The 25,996-nt window shown below is 39.5% G+C and overlaps 2 protein-coding genes across 2 annotated transcripts in view; both read left to right on the top strand.

Moving 5' to 3' along the window:
* The window catches only part of LOC149500979 (apoptosis-stimulating of p53 protein 1-like), a 156,253-nt gene that overhangs the window by 109,802 nt on the left and 20,455 nt on the right, over positions 1-25,996 (top strand). The gene's annotated exons all lie outside the window — the stretch shown is intronic.
* Positions 18,911-25,996, top strand: part of LOC114249098 (Ankyrin-repeat, SH3-domain, and Proline-rich-region containing Protein) — a 141,469-nt gene continuing 134,383 nt past the window's right edge. The window contains exons 1-2 of the mRNA XM_089734629.1: positions 18,911-19,100; positions 21,954-22,411. Coding sequence (XP_089590755.1) covers positions 21,959-22,411 — 453 coding nt within the window. The 5' untranslated portion in view covers positions 18,911-19,100; positions 21,954-21,958. The remainder of the gene's footprint in view (positions 19,101-21,953; positions 22,412-25,996) is intronic.

A 25,996-nucleotide genomic window follows, 5' to 3' on the forward strand; every position in this document is an offset into this window, starting at 1 on the left:
ATGGCTAGTACGCAATGCTTGGTAATTTTTATTAAGTCCAAAATTGGGTATAAATGGAATACGAACATTAAAAAAGCAATTTTCATAACAGAAATAATGTTGTAAAGCACGTACAGGTATTAGAAACAATAAATAAATAATAAATAAATATTTACTAACAATCACGCCACGTTATCTGGTCCCGTGCTAAGTTCGTAAAGAAGTTGTGTTACAGGTACCATATAACGGATATAAATGTAAGATTTTTATTATACACATACATATATATTTAATAGACATCCATAACCCTGGAAAAGACATTTATATTTATCATACAAATATCTTTTCTTGGCGGGATTCGAACCCGCGACCCCCCTGTGTAGTGACCATGTCACTTACCACTACACCAGACGGCCGTTAACAATGAAGAAACATCCGGAAATGAAACAGGAAAAGGTATTTTCGAGTTTTCGATACACGAAAAGCGAGCAAACCCTAACAATCTCTTCGCATTTAAGGCGATGACACACAGTAATACCAAAAAATCCCGCAGCTCAGTATCCAATTCCAATATTCTGCCAATCAAACTTACTCGTTTCGATTACGATTTGCCCGCGATAGCTGGCTTCGTTGTATTTACCGGATGTCCTGTCAAACCTCCTGAAATGATAGATTACTTTGCTCTTCGCGATTGTTCGTTTTGTTAAATTGGCCTTAATTTTTTAAAATTTATGATGATTTAATTTCGACTGCTGTTTTACTGTTGATAAGAAAATGTAGAATATAATCGTATTGTTACCGTGATTCCAAATGTAGATCCGAAATAAATTTATGTAAAATGTGTTACATATTTACTTGAGAACGCACTTAGTCAACGCATCAACGGTAGGCAGCGGCTTTGTTCTGCTCCTGGCATTGCTGAAGTTCATGGGCGACGGTAATCACTTACCATCAGGTGGGCCGTATGGTCGTGTGCCTACAAGGGCAATAAAAAAAAGTATATTTTTGAATATAAGGAATATTTTGCTTTTATAAAAATAATAATATTACGGTGAATTGGGCTATACTTTCTGATGTACTGGAATGAGATTAACTACGAATTTTGATAGTGAAAATACAAACAATAGCCATGTTGAAATCTCTTTTTATTCATTGCATTACAATAATATTTACATATCGTATTATTTCAACACAGAACGTATAGGAATGAGAGACAAAATTGTATTTTATTGTTAAATCTAAGTTTGGTCTTTGTCAAGATGAATGCCATATCAATAAAATTCACAATTTTATGCGCAAAGTCAATCCGTCTATTTTCGTATGATGCGAGTTCGAATAATAAACAACCAAATGTAAGATTCTGGCTATTTATCAAGAGGCACCGAAGTTTACGTTTCGCAATAAAATTCCTTTTTAAAAACCGGCACTTGGACAAATTCCAAAACATGCTGAGCGACACTTATATAAATAGAAATCAAGAGCAAGACTGTGAGAAAGATGACCATTAAATGTTTCTTCTGAAATATAATATAATATATTAGATTCAGTATTTCATTCTAGAAATAATAATAAAATATAAGTTTCTTGCTCTCCAGTCTGTATATTTTTTGTTCGTGAGAAACCATTTACGAATTATTTACCGTTCATGTGACCCATTGACATTTCGTCTGTTTAAACTGAATTTTTGATGACTTGTTTATGGACATTCAAAGTTTTCAATAATTATGTACTTTTGCGATTAACTTTTGGTGGGCGGCCATATACCAAATTCCCATTTCAAAGTTTAACAAGAGAACAATCACAAATAAATACATAAGATGTCAACACATAAATTTCATTTAAGACTAAGTAGTGGGGACCTTTTACTGGGTTGGAAATTTAGCAACGCGAAATGATAATAGAGTAGGACAGTGGCGGAATGGTGGCTAAGATTAGGTCGTAGAGGTATCGGAAGACTTATGGCACGGTGAGTGATGACATACTCAGAAGGGCGGGGCAGACGTGGAGGAGAATGGGGGCGATCGAACATTATGGCATAAAATAGAGGCCTATACTTAGCATTGGGTCAACATTTTCAGTTCCGATTGCATCGCCTTACAGTCCGGACGTGTTTTTACGAGAAACTGTCGCTGCCGTCGCGATCTTGTGTCTTGAGTTTCGCTGCATTGTCGTTGTCGCATCGATCGCGGCATTGTTGCGAATTCTTGACGCACTATCGCTGGCGTCGCGACCTTGGGTCGTAAAAGCAACTCGAACTTGTCGATTGTGCATTCGTAACGACTTCACATTATCACCCACTCATATCATTTATTAAATTTATTTATTTATTCGGCGAGCAAAACAGTCTCTTTCGAGACTAACCCCCCGCTGAGATCACCGCTTGTTGTGGCATTCTCACAACCCAGTGGGGCCCCACCTTCCCAAACTCCACCCCAATCCTAGCCGACTGCCGTTTTCACGGCAAAGGCACTCCCCCCCCTTGGAGCTGGTAAAGCTCAGGGGGTGAACTCCTACTCAGGGGACTCGCCTTTCGGCGAGTGTGCCTTAAGTCCCGGGGACGCCCCCCCCGGGCAAAAACGTAAGATGGAAGAAGAACTTTTAGGGTTTCTCGGGCTACTTGCCGAAAAGTACCCGGTGTTATCCAACCTCACGGCCGAATTCGCGGCCTACAGGGCCGCCCGCGCGAGTCCCGCCCCGCCCGCGTCCCTCGCCGCGTCATTTCGAGCCGCGCAGTCATGCCCCGCCCCCAAACCCAATTTGAGCGCACGTACGCACGTAGCGACTCACGAAGCGCCTAACGCACCCGCGACGTCATTCTCGCCAATATCATCCGTCGCGTCGTCGGTAATAATTAACTCAGGTTCAGACTCCGATACCGGATCGGAGATGGACTTCGAGTCCGCGACGAGCCCGCAGCCCGGAACCTCGGATGGGTTCCAAACGGTAAAACGCGGGAAAAAACGTACTCGCGCCGTGGAGTCCCGGAGCTCCACGACAAAACAAACCAAGTCAGCGACTGCCTCCCGTCCGCAGGTAGTCGTGACACCGGAGTCGGACTCCGGCCGCCGCGCAACCCCACCGCCGCGTCCCAAGCCCGCATCCGCGCAAAAAACCGTCGCCCCGCCCCCGCTGATTCTCCAGGAGAAGTCAGCGTGGAACCGCGTCTCCCAGGCCCTTCAGGCAAACAAAATAAATTATACCCATGCGCGTAACGTCGCGCATGGGATTCAGATAAAGGTCGCAACGCCGGGCGACCATAGGGCCCTCTCAGCATACCTCCGAAAGGAGAACATAGGTTTCCACACCTATGCTCTTCAGGAGGACCGCGAGCTCCGCGTAGTAATACGCGGAGTTCCGAAGGAACTCGACATAGAGTACGTAAGGGAGGATCTGACCGCTCAGTCCCTCCCGATAGTAAGTGTGCACCGGATGCACAACGGCCGCGACAAAAAACCATATAACATGGTTCTAGTCGCTCTAGAACCAACCCCGGAGGCCAAGAAAAAGATCGCATGTCTCGCGACAGTATGTGGCCTATCCGGGGTTACCATTGAAGCCCCCCATAGACGTGGCACTCCCGGACAGTGCCACAGATGCCAACTATATGGCCACTCGGCTCGGAATTGCCACGCGCGCCCCCGCTGCGTGAAGTGTCTCGGCGATCACGCCACGGTAGATTGCTCGCGAGTTAGGGAAACCGCGACCGAACCTCCAAGCTGTGTCCTATGCCTTAAGCAAGGGCACCCCGCGAATTACCGTGGATGTCCTAGGGCTCCGCGAAAACGTCCGACCCACCCAGCCCCCCGTACCGTCGGCCCAAAGACTTCGGTGCCTTCAGCACCGAAACCCGCCTTCGTACCGGCTGCGGTTCCCACCGTATCGGCGTGGAATAAACCGCTGCCGTATACGAGGTCGGGAACACAAACCGCACCCCAGCCCCCGCTCGCGACACGTCCCGCGCCGCAGCCCCTGCTCGCACCTCCCCCCGCGCCCGCGTACCGTCCCCCGCAACCCTCAGCCGTCAACGACTTCACGCTCGTGCGCGACTTCGTCACGGCGGTCAACTTCGACCGTCTGCGATCGTTCGCAGACGCGTTGCGAAGGGCGGTAAACCCCGAACAACAGCTCGCGGCCGCGTTCGATTACATGGACGTTTACGAGTCCGTGGCCCGTACTTTCTAAAATCACCGGTAATCAATGGCGCAAAACGCTAGAGAGAAACCATATTCCCTTACGTTAGCATTCTACAATGCTAACGGACTCGCGCGACAACGCGATCAAATTTACGAATTCCTCCGCGACAATCTTGTAGATATTCTGCTAGTGCAGGAGACCTGCCTGAAGCCCTCGCGTCGTGACCCGAAAGTCGCGAATTACGTCATGGTTAGGAATGACAGACTCACCGCCTCCAAAGGCGGGACTGCCATTTACTATAGGCGGGCCCTGCACGTTGTCCCTCTCGATACCCCCTCGCTCTCACATATCGAGGCGTCAGTGTGCCGTATCTCGCTGACGGGACACCAGCCGATCGTCATCGCATCCGTTTATCTCCCCCCGGACAAGCCCCTTCTGAGCAGTGACATCGAGTCACTGTTCGGCATGGGAGACTCCGTCATCCTGGCAGGCGATTTAAATTGCCACCACACTAGGTGGAACTGCCACAGTTCAAACATAAATGGTAGGCGTCTCGACGCGTTTATAGACGACCTTACCTTTGAAGTAGTCGGTCCCCCAACTCCAACATGTTATCCGTATAACATCGCGCTCCGTCCGAGCACTATAGACCTGGCACTGCTGAGGAACGTAACTCTGCGCTTGCGTTCCATCGAAGCAATGTCAGAGCTCGACTCAGACCACCGACCTGTCGTTATGCAGCTCGGTCGCCCCCACAACCCAGTCACAGCTACGAGGACCATGGTGGACTGGAAGAAGCTGGGCAAATGCTTAGCCGATGCCGCTCCACCAATCCTCCCCTGCGGCCCGGATTCAACTCCCTCCCCCGAGGACACAGTCGAATCCATAAACATCATCACGGATCACATCTCTTCCGCGATCATAAGATCCTCAAAAGAAGTCGATGTGGAGGATAGCTTCCACCGCATCAGACTGTCCCCCGAACTTAGGAACCTCCTAAGAGTTAGAAACGCGGCAATCCGGGCCTACGATCAACTTCCCACGCACTCAAACCGGATTCGGATGCGTCGTCTACAGCGGGATGTAAAATCTCGCCTAAGCGACGCCCGAAATGAGAATTGGGATAGTTACTTAGAAGGACTCGCGCCCTCTCATCAAGCATACTGGCGACTAGCAAGGACTCTCAAGTCCGAAACTACCGCTACTATGCCTCCTCTCGTACGCCCTTCAGGCCAACCACCGGCTTTCGATGACGATGACAAGGCAGAGTTGCTGGCCGATGCACTGCAAGAGCAGTGCACCACCAGCACTCAATACGCGGACCCCGAACACACCGAGGCAGTCGACAGGGAGGTCGAGCGCAGAGCTTCCCTGCCACCCTCGGACGCGTTACCCCCCATTACCTCTGACGAAGTTAGAGAAGTAATAGACAACCTTCAACCTAAGAAGGCACCCGGCTCCGACGGCATCCGCAACCGCGCGTTAAAACTCTTACCAGTCCAACTGATAACAATGTTGGCTACCATCTTAAATGCTGCTATGACGCACTGCATCTTTCCGGCGGTATGGAAAGAAGCAGACGTTATCGGTATACACAAGCCGGGCAAACCGAATAATGAAACCGCTAGTTACCGACCGATTAGTCTCCTCCCAGCGATAGGCAAAATTTACGAACGGCTCCTTCGGAAACGCCTCTGGGACTTCGTTACCGCGAACAAAATTCTAATAGACGAGCAGTTTGGATTCCGCGCCAAACACTCGTGCGTACAACAAGTGCACCGCCTCACGGAGCACATCTTAATAGGGCTAAATAGGCGTAAACAAATCCCGACCGGCGCCCTCTTCTTCGATGTAGCGAAGGCGTTCGACAAAGTCTGGCACAACGGTTTGATCTACAAACTGTACAACATGGGAGTGCCAGACAGACTCGTGCTCATCATACGAGACTTCTTGTCGAACCGTTCGTTTCGATATCGAGTAGAGGGAACTCGTTCTCGTCCCCGTCATCTGACTGCCGGAGTCCCGCAAGGCTCCGCACTCTCCCCGTTACTATTTAGTTTGTATATCAACGATATACCCCGGTCTCCGGAGACCCATCTAGCGCTCTTCGCCGATGACACGGCTATCTACTACTCGTGTAGGAAGATGTCGTTGCTTCATCGGCGACTCCAGACCGCAGTAACCACCATGGGACAGTGGTTCCGGAAGTGGCGAATAGACATTAACCCCACGAAAAGCACAGCGGTGCTATTCAAAAGGGGTCGCCCTCCGAATACCACTTCGAGCACCCCACTCCCCAGTAGGCGCGTAAACACCTCCGCCGTTAGCCCCATCACTCTCTTTGACCAGCCCATACCGTGGGCCCCGAAGGTCAAATACCTAGGCGTCACCCTCGACAGAGGGATGACATTCCGTCCCCACGTAAAAACGGTACGCGATCGCGCCGCGTTTATACTAGGACGACTCTACCCAATGCTTTGTAGACGAAGCAAACTGTCCCTCCGTAACAAGGTAACCCTCTACAAAACTTGCATACGCCCCGTCATGACGTATGCAAGCGTAGTGTTCGCTCACGCGGCCCGCACCAACTTGAAACCCCTTCAGGTAATACAATCCCGATTCTGCAGGATAGCCGTCGGAGCACCATGGTTCCAGAGGAACGTGGACCTCCACGATGACCTGGAGCTCGACCCCGTCAGTAAGTATCTACAGTCGGCATCGCTGCGCCACTTTGAGAAGGCGGCACGACATGAGAACCCTCTTGTCGTGGCCGCCGGAAACTACATACCCGATCCTGTAGACCGTTTGGTAAACCGTCGACGTCGCCCAAAGCACGTCATCACGGATCCTCCTGATCCACTAACGGTGCTTTTAGGCAATACAAGCACCGGTCACCGTCCTCGCCGAACCCGTCGCTTGCGACGAAGGGCTCGACGAGCGAATTAACCCACAGACACAGCCCACTGAGTTTCTCGCCGGATCTTCTCAGTGGGTCGCGCTTCCGATCCGGTGGTAGATTCTGCGAAGCACTGCTCTTGCTAGGGCGGTGTTAGCAATTCTCCGGTTTGAGCCCCGCGAGCTCACCTACACAAGCTAGGGTAAGCTGAAATAGCCTCTCAAGGCTATCAGCATAGGTAGAAAAAAAAAAAAAAAAAAAAAAAAAGCATTGGGTAACAAAGGGCTGAAAATGAGTGACGATCTTTTTAAATACGAGTGTCTTTATAACCGTTATCTACATTAATGTGACCAATAGGTCATAGAGCAAGTTTACGTTAGATTTTACGATGTAATATAGGCTACGTCGGCTGTACTAGGGTTCCACGCAAATTTCCTATCAAAGTTAATTTCAAGTTATCGGGCATTGTGTACAGGTCGTTAACTGGCGTTGAGCCGCATGTAACCAGGTCCGGTCAGAGCCGATAAATAGGCCCCGCGTAAACATCGTAACGGTCTAATCGACCTCATTGCCACGGGACAAGGTACACGAGTATATTGTTGCGAACAATAAATATTTATATGTATGAAGGGTTTCTAAATTTACAAAAATAAAAATGCTTTTTTAACTTCTTGAGAATTAGAAAGAAAAAAATACATTGTTTGGATTCGTTGCTCCGTAGTTCGGAATTATCATGTGTGAATGTAAGATGACCTTGAAAGAGTTAGCGCGATTCATATTTTTACCACATTTCTTCTACTATGTTATCAATTATCGAAATAATTAATCATTAATTTCTAAAGATCAGGAGCGAATAAGTGAAACTCTAAATATGTACAAGTACGTTTTTACTGAAACGATGTCATTACGTATTCTGTGAGATCTTGCTAGTAAAGCTAAAAATGGAAATGAAAACAGACTAAAGTAGTCTATTTGAAGCATCTTACACGGAATTAGATGATATGGGTGCCGATAATAAGTTAGAACTCCATAGCAATTTATATGAAATATCATTAACATATATTACATCAATGTTTTTTTTTATTGCTTAGATGGGTGGACGAGCTCACAGCCTGATATTAAGTGGTTACTGGAGCTCATAGAAATCTACAAAGTAAATGCCGCCACCCACTTTGAGATATGAGTTCTAAGGTCTCAATATAGTTACAACGGCTGCCCCACCCTTCAAACCTTACTGCTTCACGGCAGAAATAGGCAGGGTGGTGGTACCTACCCGCGCGGACTCACAAGAGGTCCTGCCACAAATAAATATATTATATGTACATAATATATTACTATATGTGTGTATACAATCAATGTACATTTTGTCAATTTCTAGTGCATTCGTTATAACATATATAAGGTATAATAATTTATATAGATTTTGCTAACAGCGACTCACAGCGAGCAATAGCGAACACACTTCACAGTACGTGCATGTTTGACTTTACGAAAACTTTAGAATTGTAAAATGTTAATTGTAAAGCGTTCCTAGTGTGTATATGTATGTTACTAGTCGCTTCTAATGTCACCAAATAAGTTTCATCATTCATCAGATGATTAAAATAAGGATAGCTATGATTTAAAATTTTGCTTTAAATGCTTTTATTTATGTAGATAAAAAAAACTAAATAAGGTGGAGAAACAAATTCGTTGTTTGTGCAATATAATAGGCAGGCAGGTATTTTTGTGACCTCGTGACATTTCGCTGACATATGATGAACGGTGTTAACGGAAGGTCACCTGGAATGCGTTTCGGAGCTCAAAAACACGAATATTATTAAGGTTACGTGCTGGTAAATGCCGACACATTGATGTCTGAATTTAGTGACGTGTTGAATTTAGTTGTATAATTTCTTAATATCCATCCAATAATCCATACGTCCCACCAAACGGACATCATGAATAAACAGAAAACAACATATAAATCTCAGATACGCTAATTTAATAAAAAACGACAAACTTACATACAAATGATCGTATCGATCAATCGAATGAAATGATCCAAACTGTTAGTCTTTTTTCGTGTAAAATAAGTTTCTCACTATACCTTTTCTCAATATACCTATCTTCAGTATACTTAGGTATTAAATTTAAATCCTAAATATGATTAAGATACTTAAAATTAGTTCAAGAGCGTATTTTGTTCCCATTCTGTGTGGGTAGGCATTTCGCTGCTGTGCTGGCATTGTTGATGTCCGTGAACACTGGTGACTACTTTACTACTACTACTTACTACTTGGTGACTACTACGTCAGCTGACTCTCATGGTCATCTATATAAAAAGGCAGTACAAATACTGCATACATTTCCCACATTTATAAGACTAAAGCTTTTAAATAGATTTAGGTCGTTGATAAAAAAATAATTTACTAAGTACTTTGTTGCGTGTACACTAGTACAATAGCGATTTTGTGTGATATAACAAAATAAAACTGGTTAGAATTTTTCAATTTTCAAACTTCGAATCAGTGGTTCTGTTTTGGCGTATTGATTGGCGTGCTTGAATCCATCCAGCACCAAACGACCGGACGTTTCAAACTGTCCGTTCTTTATTTCGACTGTAAACGAATACACTGGCTTGAAAATAGAAAAGAAAAAAATAGAATCGTTTGAAGTTGAATTAAAAAGTCAACCTTTTGACAGAGTTGTATCACAAAAATGTTTCCTCGTCTACCTTTTAAAACATTAAACAGAAATACGTAAACTTTCACTGTATGCACAGTAAATTGGTTCTTATGTTCTGTATGATTTGATTGCCAGTCAGTCTAATGGGCCTAATTACAGTTCCCCCAGCTCCGAGGTCGATTACCGAGCTAAGCCAGTATTTTCAGAATTTTAGTTTTATTTTATTACTGGTGGTAGGACCTCTTGTGAGTCCGCACGGGTAGGTACCACCACCAGTAATGCGTTTCGGTTTGAAGGGTGGGTTTGAAGGCAGCCGTTGTAACTATACTGAGAGCTTAGAACTTATATCTCAAGGTGGATGGCGCACTTACGTTGTAGATGTCTATGGGCTCCAGTAACCACTTAAAACCGGGTGGGCTGCGAGCTTATCCATCCAACTAAAAAACGAAAATCTTAAAGATATTTTCCAAATAGAATATCGTAGTGCATTTTCTTATCATGTATATTTTCGGCACTCATGACCCATCGTAGAAATCACTAGCTCGGGATCGTTGAGCATGGAACGTGTTCTATTCCTAAAAATATCGTTACGACACAAATTATGCAATAACAAAGAGTTTTTTCTTTAAAAACACCGTTGATTTCCACGCGTAGGATGAAAATTGACACTCACCACGTAACCGACACACTTCGGCCGAAGTCAATCGGTCGCGTGCATATGCAACCGTCATTTCACAAGTCAAGCTTGTGCTGTATGTACGTAATAAAACAACCGCAATCTCCTGTGCCGTTTATGCTTTAGTTATGTCGATGTGCTTAGAATCTAGGTAGTCGAGATTAATGAAGACTGTTCTTGACGTTAAGATGACGCATTGTTGCGTTAATGTTTGTTTAGCGCAAGAGGCTATTGAGATTTCACGAATAATCACTAAAGCTTTAGTATATTCGCCTTAGATTCAATATAACATCACGTTATGTTACTATAGTAGTACATACTCATATATACTTGTACTGCCTATAATTGGCGGTATTCATGCTGTAGTAACTCCTCCCGTAACCACTTAATACAAGCTCTGAAATCGTCTACTCTATTACTGAAAGAAAAAAAGAAAAATATTTCTAACTTGCTCCACTCGTAAAAGTCCACTCGCCAGTAAGTTTTTGAGATTTAACGGCGCTCGTGATGAATGGGGGCGAGCCATCAATACCAGATCACTTGTATGCTTCATAAATATGTACACGAGTGTGTGACGTCACTTTTTATGTAGTTAACAGGAGCGGATCTCGTATGATTGATGATGGGGACACCCGAGTAGCAAGGTTTATTGAATCATGTATACACGTATAGGTATTATTGAGGCCTGCGTTTGCTTTGGTGTGGATTTTGGATTAATTTCGTGTTATAATAAAAACAAAGTTTACGTCTTTGCCTACGAAATTGCCGTTTACTAAAAAGTGAAAGTTATTTTTTTATTAAAATGTTTTATTTCTACCATCGCAATATGCACCAATGGTGTTAATGGCTCTGCAGTGTTTTCAATTTCCCTTTTGAAGAAGTTGTAAGGGAGCCAAGAAGCTCTACGAAGTAATTTTGTACTGTCAAAACTTTATGTCGTGGCGTGCAGCATCTTTGACAGGATATACAACCTACGATGACTGGACATAGATTAAGACAGAGACTTCACAGGTAATTCGAAAAGAAACAAAAGAAAGTAGGAACATTCCTGAGCGCTATGACTTGTCCTTTTTCAAACGAGGCTTGTGGAGAGTACTCAACGGTAGACAGCGGCTTGGCTCTGCCTCTGGCATTGCTGAAGGCCATGGGCGACGGTAACCACTCACCATCAGGTGGGCCGTATGCTCGTCTGCCTACAAAGGCAATAAAAAAAAAGAAAAACAAGAAAGAAAGAAGGAAATGGAACGATGGCGAACGTGACTGGCAGCAGTCTTGCAGTCAGCAGTCATGCCTTCCTAAAAGACGTGTGACTAACAGCAGTCAGTATTTTCAATGCCTTCCTAAAAGACATACACGAATGAGACGACAAAGAACGAACCGACCGTTCACATATGTACACTTTGTAAAAGTAGAAGTCTGTCTGCGTAGTCTGGGGAGTACGGTGGATGACGCAAAATTTTCAACCTTAGCCCTTATAGCTTAGAGTCCGTCTGTTGTGACGTATGAGATCGAGGGTTGTCATGTAGGAGCAGCAGAGATGAGCGATTCACCAAGGTTGCCCGGAGATTCGCGAGCTTCTACGTCATAGTATCAAGTTTCTCATTGTACACATCCGAAGTAAACGTCGGAATTAATGACAATAATAAACGCGAGAATAAATCGTAAAAGTAGATATGACTATATCGTTGTAACTATACTTGAGACCTTAGAACTTATATCTCAAGGTGAAGGGCGCATTTACGTTGTAGATGTCTATGGGCTCCAGTAACCACTTAACACCGGGTGGGCTGTGAGCTCGTCCACCCATCTAAGCAATAAAAAATATCTAAGTCTCGCAAAAACAATTCATTTCATAAAAAAAATGACAAAAATGTATAATTAATCTAATATAATAAAGTTTTTAGTTTCTTTTATTAATTGTTTCATAACTCTTGGTAATGTAAGGAAACCTGTGAAAAACATTATTATACAATTTGCCAAACAAATTATAAATTTACAAACTCTGAACCTTTAAATATAGTAGCCGAAATAAACCGTGTGAAAAATGAAAAATTGCGTGTCGTCGGTTTGCGTGTTCGCACACGGCATTAAGTGTTTGGAATGCTAACCTAATTCTCAACTGCTACTGTCTGTAGACTGATGAACGGATAACTAAATTGATTTTTTGTGGAACATCTATGCGAATTCGCCACAAAAACGATAATTTGTCTGAAATTAAGTGAATGATTAGGTAATTAAATTTACATTACCAGATATTGTTATCCTAGTTCATGACAAAATTAAGTAAGGTTGGTCCGTCAGCTCAAAGTCGCTCAGCGAGCCATGGAAAGAGCCATGCTCGGAGTTTCTCTGAAGGATAAAATCCGGAATGAGATTATTCGACAGAGAACTAAAGTCATCGACATAGCTCAAAGAGTCAGCAAGCTGAAGTGGCAGTGGGCTGGCCATATATGCCGTAGGACTGACGATCGCTGGAGCAGACGGGTTCTCGAGTGGAGACCGCGCAGCGGAAGACGTAACGTGGGACGCCCCCTGGCTAGATGGTGCGATGACCTCCGCACGGTGGCCGGCAAGAAGTGGATGAGGAGAGCAGCAGACCGCCCTACTTATTTCTGCCGTGAAGCAGTAATGCGTTTCGCTCTGAAGGGTAGGGTAGCCGTTGTAACTATACTGAGATCTCAGAACTTATATCTCAAGGTGGTTGATGCATTTACGTTGTAGATGTCTATGGGCTCCAGTAACCACTTAACACCAGATGGGCTGTGAGCTCGTCCATCTATCTATCTAAGCGATAAAAATAATAATTTGTAAAGCCAAAATTGAATTAAAGCAGCTATTAAGACTTGCAATATCTGAGAAGTGAGAGTATCAGAGTAATATCAATGTTTGGTCGAAAGATTCCCTGATAATTACAACGCGTACGCTGATTGAATTGGATCGAGTATACGTTCAATTGGTTCAGCCATTTAATCTCGGTGAGAGCCAGCAAATTGTAACCGACAATAAGGAAGGTGCGGACAGGTTTCAAACAAAACAGATTCAATGTGGCTAAGGAAAATTTCTTATAACATTATTTCGTCGTCGGTAATGATCACATTTACACTTCAACAAAATGTTTTATGTTTGCCAGCCTGTATTGGTTTCACTGCAAAAGGCTCGAACTGATTTATTTGTTAAAGTTAAAACGTATGTCAAATAAACATGGTGTCAATGTTTTACAAATACATTTCTACATTTTAAGATTCGATATTTAACGAGGTGTATTGGAAATAAGTCGCTTAAATTGATCGGTTGGTTAAAAAAATAATACAATGTAGGAAGCTAAAACCTTTTTCCTTGAGATATAAGTTCTAAGGTATCAGTATAGCTACAACGGCTGCCCCGCCCTTCAAACCGAAACGTATTACTGCTTCACGGCAGAAATAGGCAGGATGGTGATACCTACCCGTGCGAACTCACAGGAGGTCCTGCCACCAGTAATTACGCAAATTATAATTTTGCGGGTTTGATTTTTATTACACGATTTTATTCCTTCACCGTGGAAGTCAATCGTGAACATTTGCTAAGTACGTAGTTCATTAGAAAAATTGGTACCCGCCCGCGAGATTCGAACACCGTTGCACCGCTAGATACGAATGCACCGGGCGCCTTATTCTTTAAGGCCACGACGACTTCAAAATAGTTCTAGTGACCCAAATACAGAAAAAAATATTACAGATTCGAATAATGTTGAACTTAGAATATACGTATGTTTTGATAAATAAAAATAGAACTACATATCTCTATTTTGTGATTTCTATTATCCCAGCTTGATAGCGAATACAAACATAATATGTTCGCGTATCTGCTAATTATTTCTCCATATGAGTTACGATTTCGTTGTAGGGTTCTCAGAAGCTAATTGTCGGGAAAGTGGGTTCTGAGATTCGGCAAATCAGTTCGGCATAAATGTGAGATAGGATGCTCGCCATGAGTAAGTTCATTTCTATCTAGTCAAAGGCAAAAACTTTAAAGCCTGTGACTAAAACTTCGTTCTTGAAATTTAATGAATAATCTTCATATACTCATATTTATATGAATTAATGTTCTTAATTATAAAGCAGTCTTTGGCTATATACTTAGTTTGTTGTGTGTAGTGGAGATAATAATGTAAAAAAGAGATGTCCTCAACTATTTTATTTTTGAAAAAAAAAAGATCGTCTTGATAATTTTAGTTTTATTGATTAATAAAAGTTCGAAGTTAGTCGTTTAAGGTTTATATAACTTTGAGAAATCTTTTTTTGCAAGTCAAACCATTTTGACAAAGTGTATTCTTCGGTTTTCTCGCGTCATTCAAATTTACTTGTACTGTTAAATCACGCATTTATTATTTTTAAATGATTATTTCCAACGATTCCATTACTTTACAGTTTTCATATTCACTGTTGACGAGGAAGTTCTATTTTATTGAATTTATTGATTACTAGGTTTTGCCCACGACTTCGTCTACGCAGAATAGCTACTTTGGGATAACGCTAAAATATTTTGAATAATAAAATGTTAAGAAGCTATTTAAGGTACCAAAATTATGCTTTTTAACCGACTTCATAAGAGGAGGTTATCAATTCGACCACCATTTTTTTTAAATCTATGTATGTTCACAGATTTCTCGGGAAAGCTTGTATCGATTCTGATAATTATTTTTTTAATTTATTTTATTCGATCCTGGAAAAATCGAGAAAAATTACAATTTTCAAAGCAATTTGGGTGTTTATTGATATTCTTTTTATTCTGTGCCGCAGCGCACCGGCCGGCCGGCACCTTGTACATCATTATTATGCGCTTACTCATTATTTTGCTGCGATGTTATTTTAAAATTGCGATATCTTCTAAGATACTCATTGAAGTCAAATGATGTAAAAATACTTGTAATGAATAACGTATTTATTTGTATATCGTCTTTATAAAAACACTATCAAAAATAATGCTTTGTTTTAGAACAAACTTGGTTAGTATAAAAAAGGTTATAGTGAGCCAACCTTAAAATATAGACATATGCTGTTCTGGACTTTTTTTAGAACTTTTAAAGGGGAACAATTCTGTTATACGTTATTTTAGCGAAACTTTAACCGTTTCCGCAGCGCACGCAGCGGAAGCTCTCCGAAGGGAAAAAAACCCCGATTTTGAAAAATTATTTATTAGTGCTCCGCTTGTATTGATCTTAGCGTGATGCTATATAGCCTTCCTCAATAAATGGGCTATCTAACACTGAAATAATTTTTCAAATTGGACTAGTCCTCAGATTAGCGCGTTCAACCAAACAAACAAAAAAATAATATTAGTATACAAATAACAACTTTTCAATAAACTGTATGGAATATTAGTTTATTATTACCATAAAATCGAAATTTCTAATTAATGCAGAATTTTCAACGAAGCGCTTATTGATTTAATTTTCTGTCTTGCCACAATTTATTAGATTAACCTAGAGATTACATCAAGAGTGATTATCCGTAGGTATGAAAATTTCGATAATGGAAAATCCATTAGCTCTGGTCTGGATCTGGTGAATTATTTATTACCTAAAGGGAGGAAGTTTTCGAAATATATACATATGTATGTATTTTTATTTCGTAATATTGTGGTAAATTTAAGGCGAGGTCAGTTGTTTGACCTCTTTTATGCAGAAAATAATTGGTAAAGATAATTAATTGGTAGCCGGAGTATTGATATGGGAATGTAAATTTATTTCTTTGAGGATTGATTTGGATGAAGGACAATTTTAACATACTTCTACACGAAGCGTTACATTTGCTTAGATTTCATAACGATCTATCATTCACTCAGATACAATAATAAGCCGTCGTCTCAAGCGAAAACCGCAGCCGGATGTCCCGAAATAAATCGGAATGGCAATCAAGACTGCAATATTTCAGCAACCGAAGACTAGTACATTAATGCTGTTAACTTTCCGAGTGATCGCACACAAATAGACATACTGTGCGTGTAAAGAGAAAATGTTAATACCAATGTAGTTTTCTTGGAACAACGTCCTGTAATAAAAATGGAACCCGCAAAATTAATAAAACTTTATAGGTATTGTGCATTTTGTGAGCAAGTTTTTTTTATTTTTTTATTGCTTTGATGGGTGGACGAGCTCACAGCCCACCTGGTGTTAAGTGGTTACTGGAGCCCATGGACATCTACAACGTAAATGCGCCACCCAACTTGAGATATAAGTTCTAAGATCTCAGTATAGTTACAACGGCTGCCCTACCCTGCAAACCGAAACGCATTACTGCTTCACGGCAGAAATAGGTAGGGCGGTGCTACCTACCCGCGCGGACTTACAAGAGGTCCTACCACCAGTAATAAAAAGTACAGTTGTTATACGTAATTGTGAAATTGACTCGTTTCATGTTGGGTGGCCGCATTCACGTTGAGATCTCTATGGGTTCCGGTAAGCGTTTAAGAGCGGCCGTGATCTGGTCTGCCATCTACAGCAATAAAAAAGTTTTAGATGCTATTTGATTGTCGCTTTTTATGTTCTTTTAATAAGGTTGTATTTATTACCGCCAATTACAAAAATGTACAAATAAACTAGTAGTAAGCATTTAAAAACAAAATCTTAACATTTGAAAATCGGTGTGACTAAAAAAATGATATTTCTGAAACATTTTAATATTTAGAAGACTAAGACTCAATTTTGAAGACATTATTTACGATAAATGATACTAATTGATAATATCATCGAAACTGTCCAAGATAATACCTCATAATATTCACTAAATAATTTGTACGCTAATCACACTTTTATAATATTGGGTAAGAATTTTTTTCTCTTCAATGCTATTGACAATTGGCATTTGATCAAGATATCGCGCCGCCGTCTGTGTGAGTCTTGGTCATCACGCAAGGTCATCCTTGTCTATGAAGTTTATATCCTATCGTTAAATTTTTAAATCTGTCTACTTCCTTTCAGCCAAATGAGTCATATAGTATGAGCGATATGCATTTTTGTTTGTAAATGGAAACAGACACGTTGAATAATGAAACTATATAGACAGAGTTTTCAACAGCGAGCATAAAACACTATTTTTCTTGTATTTGTAATCTTTAAGCGTTTTTTTTTCTACATTTTTTCCTTTATGCAACCATGAAAGAGTCTTGGCGCGAATTAACTAAATTCGGATGCCATGCTCGGTTCAAGGTTTTTAAAATTTTTATTATTGATTTTTATTTACTTCCCCGTTCTGCTTACTACTTTTTTGTTTTTGAGAATATCTGTCAGTTTATTAGAATACTAGCGACCCGCCCTCGCTTTTTTCGGAAACTAGAAGAAAATGTAATAATGCAACGTGATATTAATTGTAGACTAGCGTTACAATTGTCCTATTTGTACAATTTGAGGTGAAGGCTCCTCTCGTTAAATCAGCACAGAAACAATTGCCGTAAAATGGTGCGTCCGTTTTCGGTAACTCTAAACATTATGTGCTCGTTTATTTAGAGTAAAGCTATTTATGTAATTTAATTAGAAACATTTTAATACCTCAGATACCTCAAAGTTTTTTAAACAGAATTCACTCATAAATTTAGTATACGCAATTGAAATATGATTTGCAAATATGAAAACTCTTTTCAATTTAATAGAATTGCTATCGTTTTATTTACGTAATAGTTGTAAGTATATGATAAAAGTAAAATGCAAAACTTTAAAAAACGATTTTCTTTAATCTCTCCTCATTTGTTGTGTCAATTGATGAACGAAACCTTGGTTTTTCTATTGCAAAGTGGTTACTGGAGTTCAGAGACATCACAGCAGGAATTCTGCCACTCACCTTGAGACATGACGTCCGGTGCATTCGTTGTTGCAATGCACCGGTGTTCGAATCCCGCAGGCAGGTACCAATTTTTCGAATGAAATACGTACTTAACAAATGTTCACGATTGAATTCCACGGTGAAGGAATAACATCGTGTAATAAAAATCAAACCCGCAAAAATTATAATTTGCGTAATCACTGGTGGTAGGACCTATAGTGAGTCCGCACGGGTAGGTACCACCGCCCTGCCTATTTCTGCCGTGAAGCAGTAATGCGTTTCGGTTTGAAGGGTGGGGTAGCCGTTGTAACTATACTGAGACCTTAGAACTTATATCTCAAGGTGGGTGGCGCATTTACGTTGTAGATGTCTATGGGCTCCAGTAGCCACTTAACACCGGGTGGGCTGTGAGCTCGTCTACCCATCTAAGCAAAAAAAAAAAAAAAAAAAAAAAAAACATGAGGCCTTAGTCTCAATCATATTGTATAACGACAAATAAATTACCTTAATATAATAATACTCATTGTTTAAATACTTGTCTCAATTGACGTTACTTCAATTTTAAATTATTATTGAAAGGTAATTTTTATTTAGAATCTAGAGTATTACAATATTCTGACTTTTCATACTAAATCGTTTGACACAAAAGAATGAGTCACCGTGGATGTCGCAGCCGGGAAGAAAGTGGAAAATATACGCAATATTATTAAAGCCACTTCATCTCAAATTTAGCAGTTCAGTCGCTATTTGTACTCTGCGCAAACGACGCCGCGTGACCGCTCACGAGAATTTGTGTTATAAAATTATTAAATAACATTTAACTTGAGCAAAAAATACTGTGAATTCCTATGAATTACTAGTGTAATATGCGTAAAACGTTCATTATTAAATTTAGTACCGTGTTATAGTGGTCACATTCAAAGTGATATTGATTAGAATAAATATATAGGTATAGAAAAAATATTATTACGACTAATAGAATCTAAGCGAGTTGTGATCAACTATTCATTCCTGATTATATGTAATTACAATTCAAATGCGATTTCTCGTTTTGTTTACATTTCTGTCCATCAATCAGCACGGAGTCAATGTATTTTTAGTGCTACATAAATGTGACAAACGTATAGTGCAATGGAGATTTTATAAATAATTTGTAATATATTTTACATATTAATTGGTCAATGAATCTGTTGTGGGATATTCGGTATCTTTGGACAGTGACTGCGAATGATTCTTCGTATGAAATTTTAAGATGTTTTACACTATGTCATATCCACGAACGAATGTGACTGTCTATCAGTTGATGAAGTAATTATCAATTGTACGATGAAGTTTCATTACAGATTTTTTGAAAAAAGGCAATAGTTCGGTCTCCAATACAAAGATTTCGAATAATCGGTGGGTGGTGCATTTACGTTGTGAATGTCTATGGGCCCCAGTAACCACTTAACACCAGGTGGGCTGTGAGCCCGTCCACACATAAAAGTAATAAAAAATAATAAAAAAGGCTGAGAAACATGAATAAAAAGAGAGCTTGCATAATTTGTCATTGGTTGTAAAAAAACGTAATTTTAGTGAAATTCATCTACTAATTCTTAAATAATTAATTTTTTTTATTATAATATTATTATAATAATTAATTTCAGTATTTTTGTGTGATTTAAGTAACGAATATGCAAACACACAAAACCAATAGATTTACAGATTTGAGGTTATAGTTTAATACATAGTAATACATACATATACATACTTATACACATATATAAGTATGTGTATCAGTCTCTTCTTCCCATAGTGCAGGGTATCCTAGTTTGGGGCCAGGAGACGGTGTTTGCAATGTCCCCAACTATTATATTAAGATCTGAAAAATTAAGCATTCGTCGTGCCGCAGTTAATTGTATTACAATATTATTTCTCAGCATAACACAGGAGACAAGCCCCCCTTAGGGCCCTATAATGTGGACAGCATGTTTTAAAAATATCAAACCCTTTCGAATTTCATATTTGAGCAGGTGCTGAATAATTGGTGTATACTGATCATAGAACACAAGATATTTGAAAGATGCGAGATATACAGGTTCCGAACAATATCATTCGGATTGTGGGTCTAGCGAGCAATTTCGTTCGCTCGACGGAAACGTTCCCTTTATTGTTAAATCCACCAAAGTTGGTGATCATTATAACTAGTAGGTGTTTTGTTAGTCTGCGCTGTCTAGTATATGAGATATCAGTCTTGCTTTATGTTAACTGTCTTTCGTCTGTATCAGATTTTGGTCAATAAGTTCTTAAGGTTGGATAAAAACTAGATGAACGCGTGAACGCGTGAACTCAACTAGATTTCGTTATTCAGTAATTCAGTTGCTGATTTACAAGAATGAGCTCATTTAATCCAGTAGAGAAGTATTGAAATATTCATTTTCTCGACGCAAAAACGAGATTAGAAAAGTTTGTGAACATTGTATCAATAATTGTATCAATAACAGTATTTGTTTTTTTTTTATACTGAGAAATATTCGTAGGAGCCAAACAAATACAAGAGATGAGAGAGGTTAATGACACCGAACGGCAAACGGTTTTGTTGCATGACATTTACCTTTTGGGTTCTCACGTCTGGCACAAGTCTAATTTATTTCTGGTTCCTTCTAAAATGGCACTTAGTTCTCTGTGTAATTTCTTAACTTCAATTACTCGTTTTTCGGGATGCTAAACAGCGAAATAATCTATTTATTTTGTAAATATATTATTACATTAATTAATATATATAATAACTAAATATGGTTGAGCTCGGTGTGTAGTAAAAAAAATATTTCGTTTCTCTAATATTATTTTTCTATTCATATAGCTTAGTTTGAGTTTCGTAAGTTAACACTAACATATCCGTGGCTTCTATTGGCACGTAATATTTTATTTTAGATGCAATTTTTTTTTTCATTATCTTATTAACAACCGCGGTAAAGTTAAAATAGGGCTTGTTAATTAAAATTAAGTAAATAAACACTTATTTCTTATTTTAATGACTATACTTAATTACCTTACCGTCTTAACCTATCTTTATTACCTACGTGTATTAGCGTTTATTTTTAGATGTTTTTGGCTTGGTTGGCTTAGCGTATTGCTGATTGTTATTTTGTATTCTGTAGGTAAATGAATTTTAACTCAGCGTTACAAAATTTTATTCTGAAAAGAATACGAATAATGTTTCGAATGTGCTCGTGCGAAATAAATAAACATACGCACGAATGGAAAGGATTAACGTTTTACGCGGACATTGAATAAAGTTTACCGGCTCTTCTGATATAAAAAGTGTTCTATAAAAAATAGTAAAAATTTAAAAGCGTAATTGTCGAGAGGCAGAGTATTCAAAGGGCGACCAATTAGAGGTACGGTTTCAGTCCCTCTGTGACCCATATCACCTCCCGTTTCAACACCTGTCCGTCGCCAATGGACACCGTTCATATCCTAATTTTTAAAAACGTCAAAACATTTTCATGCTCAACGACTTGTATTCGCAAAACATGTGATATGTTTCGTAAATTCGTTTCGTTATTCATCAGTGCGCAAATTTTTTAAATGTACGTATTTTGTATTAGATTTAAACAATTTATAGATCAATAAAAAGATGCAGACGTAACTGTTTTTGCATGTTGGGCGGTATTCGTGCTTTCAATGTTAATCGTTATGTATTGCAGACAGAAATTCGATATTCAATACGCCCACTATTTGTAGAACGCATCTATCAGTCTGCAGCGTTACGAGCAAATGTTTCGAAATGGATATAATGTAAACAAAACGATAATTGCAGACAAAATGGAATGCGGAAAATTAAATGCCGGGCTACGATGGTCCGCATATTCATCGTCATCTGGTGAAAAGACACCTTCAATTGTGATCGAAGATATTTGTGGCGATGAACAATGTTCTGTGAATGACAATTATGTCATAACTTATCCGGACAGTGAAGGAGAATTAGATGAAACCAAAAAACCGATTTCCGATGACAAAAACGAAGTTGAACTTCTTAAGCGTTGTTACGAGAACCCTCTTTTCATCCCAGCAAGCGAAGTTTTAAAAGACGAGATAAGTGGAGGCGGCGAACTAATGAAGAGCGAGGCAAAAAAGTTTGAGAATTATACGTTTTGTGAAGCTGTTAACGACTTCGACATCGAACTAGAGACAGGGGAAGCGGTGCCCATAGTGTACCTATCGACGAGCCGAATAGCCAAATTGCAAAGAGCCCTCCGTCTTGGCGGCTACAAACAGGTTCGTTACCTTTAATATTGTTGTAATTTTATTTCTCCTTATTTTCAGATTTCCCTTTTTTGCTGGAGTCGAAGTTTGTGACAGCTAATTATTAAAATTTATTCTTATTCTGGGAAACTCTTTGTCTGCCACGACAAAGCGGAATCGAAATATAATGAAATATTGATTTACGGGAAATTAAAAGACGAAAAAATAACTGTCGGAACACCAATTTTTTGCGGACTAGTTCTTTAAATAAGTTAATTATTGAATTTTCTCTAGGCTAGATGGAAAAGGATCAAGTATTAAGTAACAAACAGAAATTTAATTAATACATTATTATAAAATACCGCCATTTTATGGGTGCTCTGCTACAACGAATAACAATATCATTGCACAGAAACATGAACGAACTCACATTTCATTTGGTGTTAAATGGTTTTCCGGTAACCTCATAAAAGTCACAGCGTTGAATAGTAAGTAGTTCGCAAATAATATTTTTGGCGGCTATGATTTTTAATACTCATTGTTAAACCTTCATCGAGGAAGTCATTCGTGAGATTGAGTTAAGTTCGTATTTCATTAGAAAAATTGGTACTCGCGCGCGTAATTTTATCCGGCATCTTATCTTTCAGACGACATTGTAAAGTTACTTTAGGTGGATAATTTTTTTTATTTTATGAAAACGCGGATAAGTCAGAAGTGTTTGGACAGTGCATTAGTTATGTAATCTAGAAACTTTTATAAGGTATTTTACAAAGCAGGATTTGACGATTTTTCAAAATATTTGAACAAGTTCCCTGCTGTTCCGCTTTTCAGAATTAACCCAACGCAATTTTCACAGTATTTTAACAAAGAGAGACGACATGGAAGTCGTCCAATTAGCCAGTGAACCACGGAACCACGTGGCCAGCTTTGTTCCACCGAGCACGTTGTTATCACAAAAATATTACACTCACGCCGTAGCTTTCTGACTTACTGCGTCAAATTTATGATGTATTAGGATGGTCTTTACAAACTGCAGTATATGTTGTATGTGTTATTTGTATTAGGATTGCTGTAGAAAAAAATAATATAGATTTTTATGTTCACCCGAAAAGAAATACTAGTTAGAACTAGTTTTGTTTGATATTCAAAATAAATCGTGGAAGTCTATCGGTATCGCGCGAATTCTTGATATTTTTATAAGATTTGATATTTGTAGTTGGAGTTTTTTTTTTAATTCAGACAAATCCTAGACGAAACGATTTCTAAGTAAGGAAGAGTTTTTACTATTCTATGAAATGCACTCAATCTATTACTAAATTTATAATGTCAAGTCTTTTGTGTTCTATAACAATATTAATATTATTAAGCGCACTATATTAATCACGCAATTTATTGAAATACTTTAGGAGTTTTCAAACTTTCAAATGACGTGCCTTTAATATGAACGAGAATTCTTGTCAGAAGTTTGTCCTATAATTAAAAGCATGTTGTTGTCTGAGCCATGCAGGATAATCAATTGAACATGTGTTAATTTTATTATTGCTTAGATAGGTGAACGAGTTCATACCTCAGTTGGTGTTAAAAGTGTGTTATTGTACTCGCACGGGGTAGCTTAATCAATAAGTACCATAATTTGTTACAAATACGCGGAATATAACCGTCATTTGTGGTACATACATTTTTTACATATCATACTCGTTTTATACGGTGAGGCGGTGTGCGGTGATTACTTCTACTTATGTGGTGTCAAATCATCCTACAGGTGGACAGATAGGTTAGGGATGGACTGTACCGTCTATTTCTGCCGGAAATCAGTCACGTGTTTCATTTTTTTAATACATTGCAATTGAAAAGTCAACGTCTTGTCTCAATGTGACTGGTGATATTCAAATTCTGTTGTCTAAAAACTTCAGTAACCATTGAACGGTAGGTGGGCTATCATTATCCTCATCATTAATCCATCTATTCATTATAAAAACATTAAAATTATTTGATCACGTGGAACACGTTTTCATAAACGAGGAATTTAATTGAATATCCCAGGTATTCCCGCGGCATTGGATGTTCTTGTCTATCGTCATTGCTCTGTCTAAACGTAATCACGGTTTGGGAATAGAATATCTAAATAGTTAGAATGACATGGAATATCTAAAAATTCAAATAATTTTAGACTATAATAGTTTTTTTTTTCGGAAACGAAGCTATTGATACTATTATTATTATTGAGGGAAAATTCTTGAGTACCGGGTGATTTGGAATTCGATGATTCTGGAATCATATTCGAAAAGCTAAATTAAAATGAGAGAAACATAAACACCGATTGGATTAAACCTACGAAAGAATGAGATACAAAATTTTTGCTAGTATGACGTTTATCCAAAATAATGGCCTTAGTAGATATTAGTGCAAACTTGAATACTCAATTTTTCAAGTCAATAGTTGTAGTTCAAATTTCAGAATGTTATTTAATATTGCGATATATCTGACGAGGTAAGAAGTATTTCAATGAAAATCGAACGAGAAAGAGTGTTTTTCATTTAGACCGCGACTCGGAATGTGACACTTCCTGAGTGGAGCCCAGCCAAGCGTCTGTGCCGGAAAAATGGGAACTCATTCATTGGACAAAACTGGGTTGATGGCTGACACACTGCAAAAAATATATATATTTCGACAAAAAGAAGTGATTGTTATTGATTTGACATATACATTTATTTTTATATCTCGTAGATATTTACTGTAGCTGTTTTGTTGTATAAAATTAATTGTTACTAAGAGCCCGGTCTAGTAACATTTGTATAGATATAATTATTGTTGCGTAGATCGTTTAATGAGTAAAATGGTTACTTGTTTCTGTAAATATCACAACGTTAATGTCGCCATTAACGTTGTGATATTTACCTTGAGACATGAGGTTCTAATCTAAATCGTATTGTACAACGTCAGTCCCAGCATTTAAACGTAAGACTGCTTTGCGGAAGAAATAGGATAGTGGTATCCAAGCTTACAGAATAGTAGTAGTTTGAAGTCGTCGTGGCTTGAAGGATAAGACGTCCGGTGCATTCCTATATAGCGATGCATCCATCGGTGTTCGAATCCCGCCGTCAGGTACCAATTTTTCCAATGAAATACGTACTTAAGAAATGTTCGCGATTCCCTTCCACGGTGAAGGAATAATATCGTGTAATAGAAACCAAACCCGCAAAATGATAGTTTGCGTAATTACTGGTGGTAGGACGTCTAATGGGTCCGCACAGGTAGATACCACCATCCTGCCTATTTCTGCCGTGAAGCAGTAATGCGTTAGGGCTTGAAGGGCAGGGCAGCCGTTGTACTGTTAAAAGTGTGACCTTGCAACTAATGTCTCAAGGTGGACCGCGGCATGTTGTAGATGTTTATGGGCTCCGGTAACAATTTAACATCAGGTGGGCCGTGATCTCGTCCACCCATCTAAGCAATAAAAAAATAAAAAGTATACCTCGCCACCACTAAATCGGTTGGCTATCGTGGTACGCTAGCAGAAGAGATGGTCTGATGTTGTTCTGGGCTGACACCGCAATACCATTGATTTTAAATTTACTGTTCCTTATCAGATAAAAAACTACAATTTTGGTATTGGAA

This window comes from Bombyx mandarina, chromosome 18 (genome assembly GCF_030267445.1).
Source record: "Bombyx mandarina strain Sakado chromosome 18, ASM3026744v2".
In the NCBI taxonomy this organism is placed as follows: Eukaryota; Metazoa; Arthropoda; class Insecta; order Lepidoptera; family Bombycidae; genus Bombyx; species Bombyx mandarina.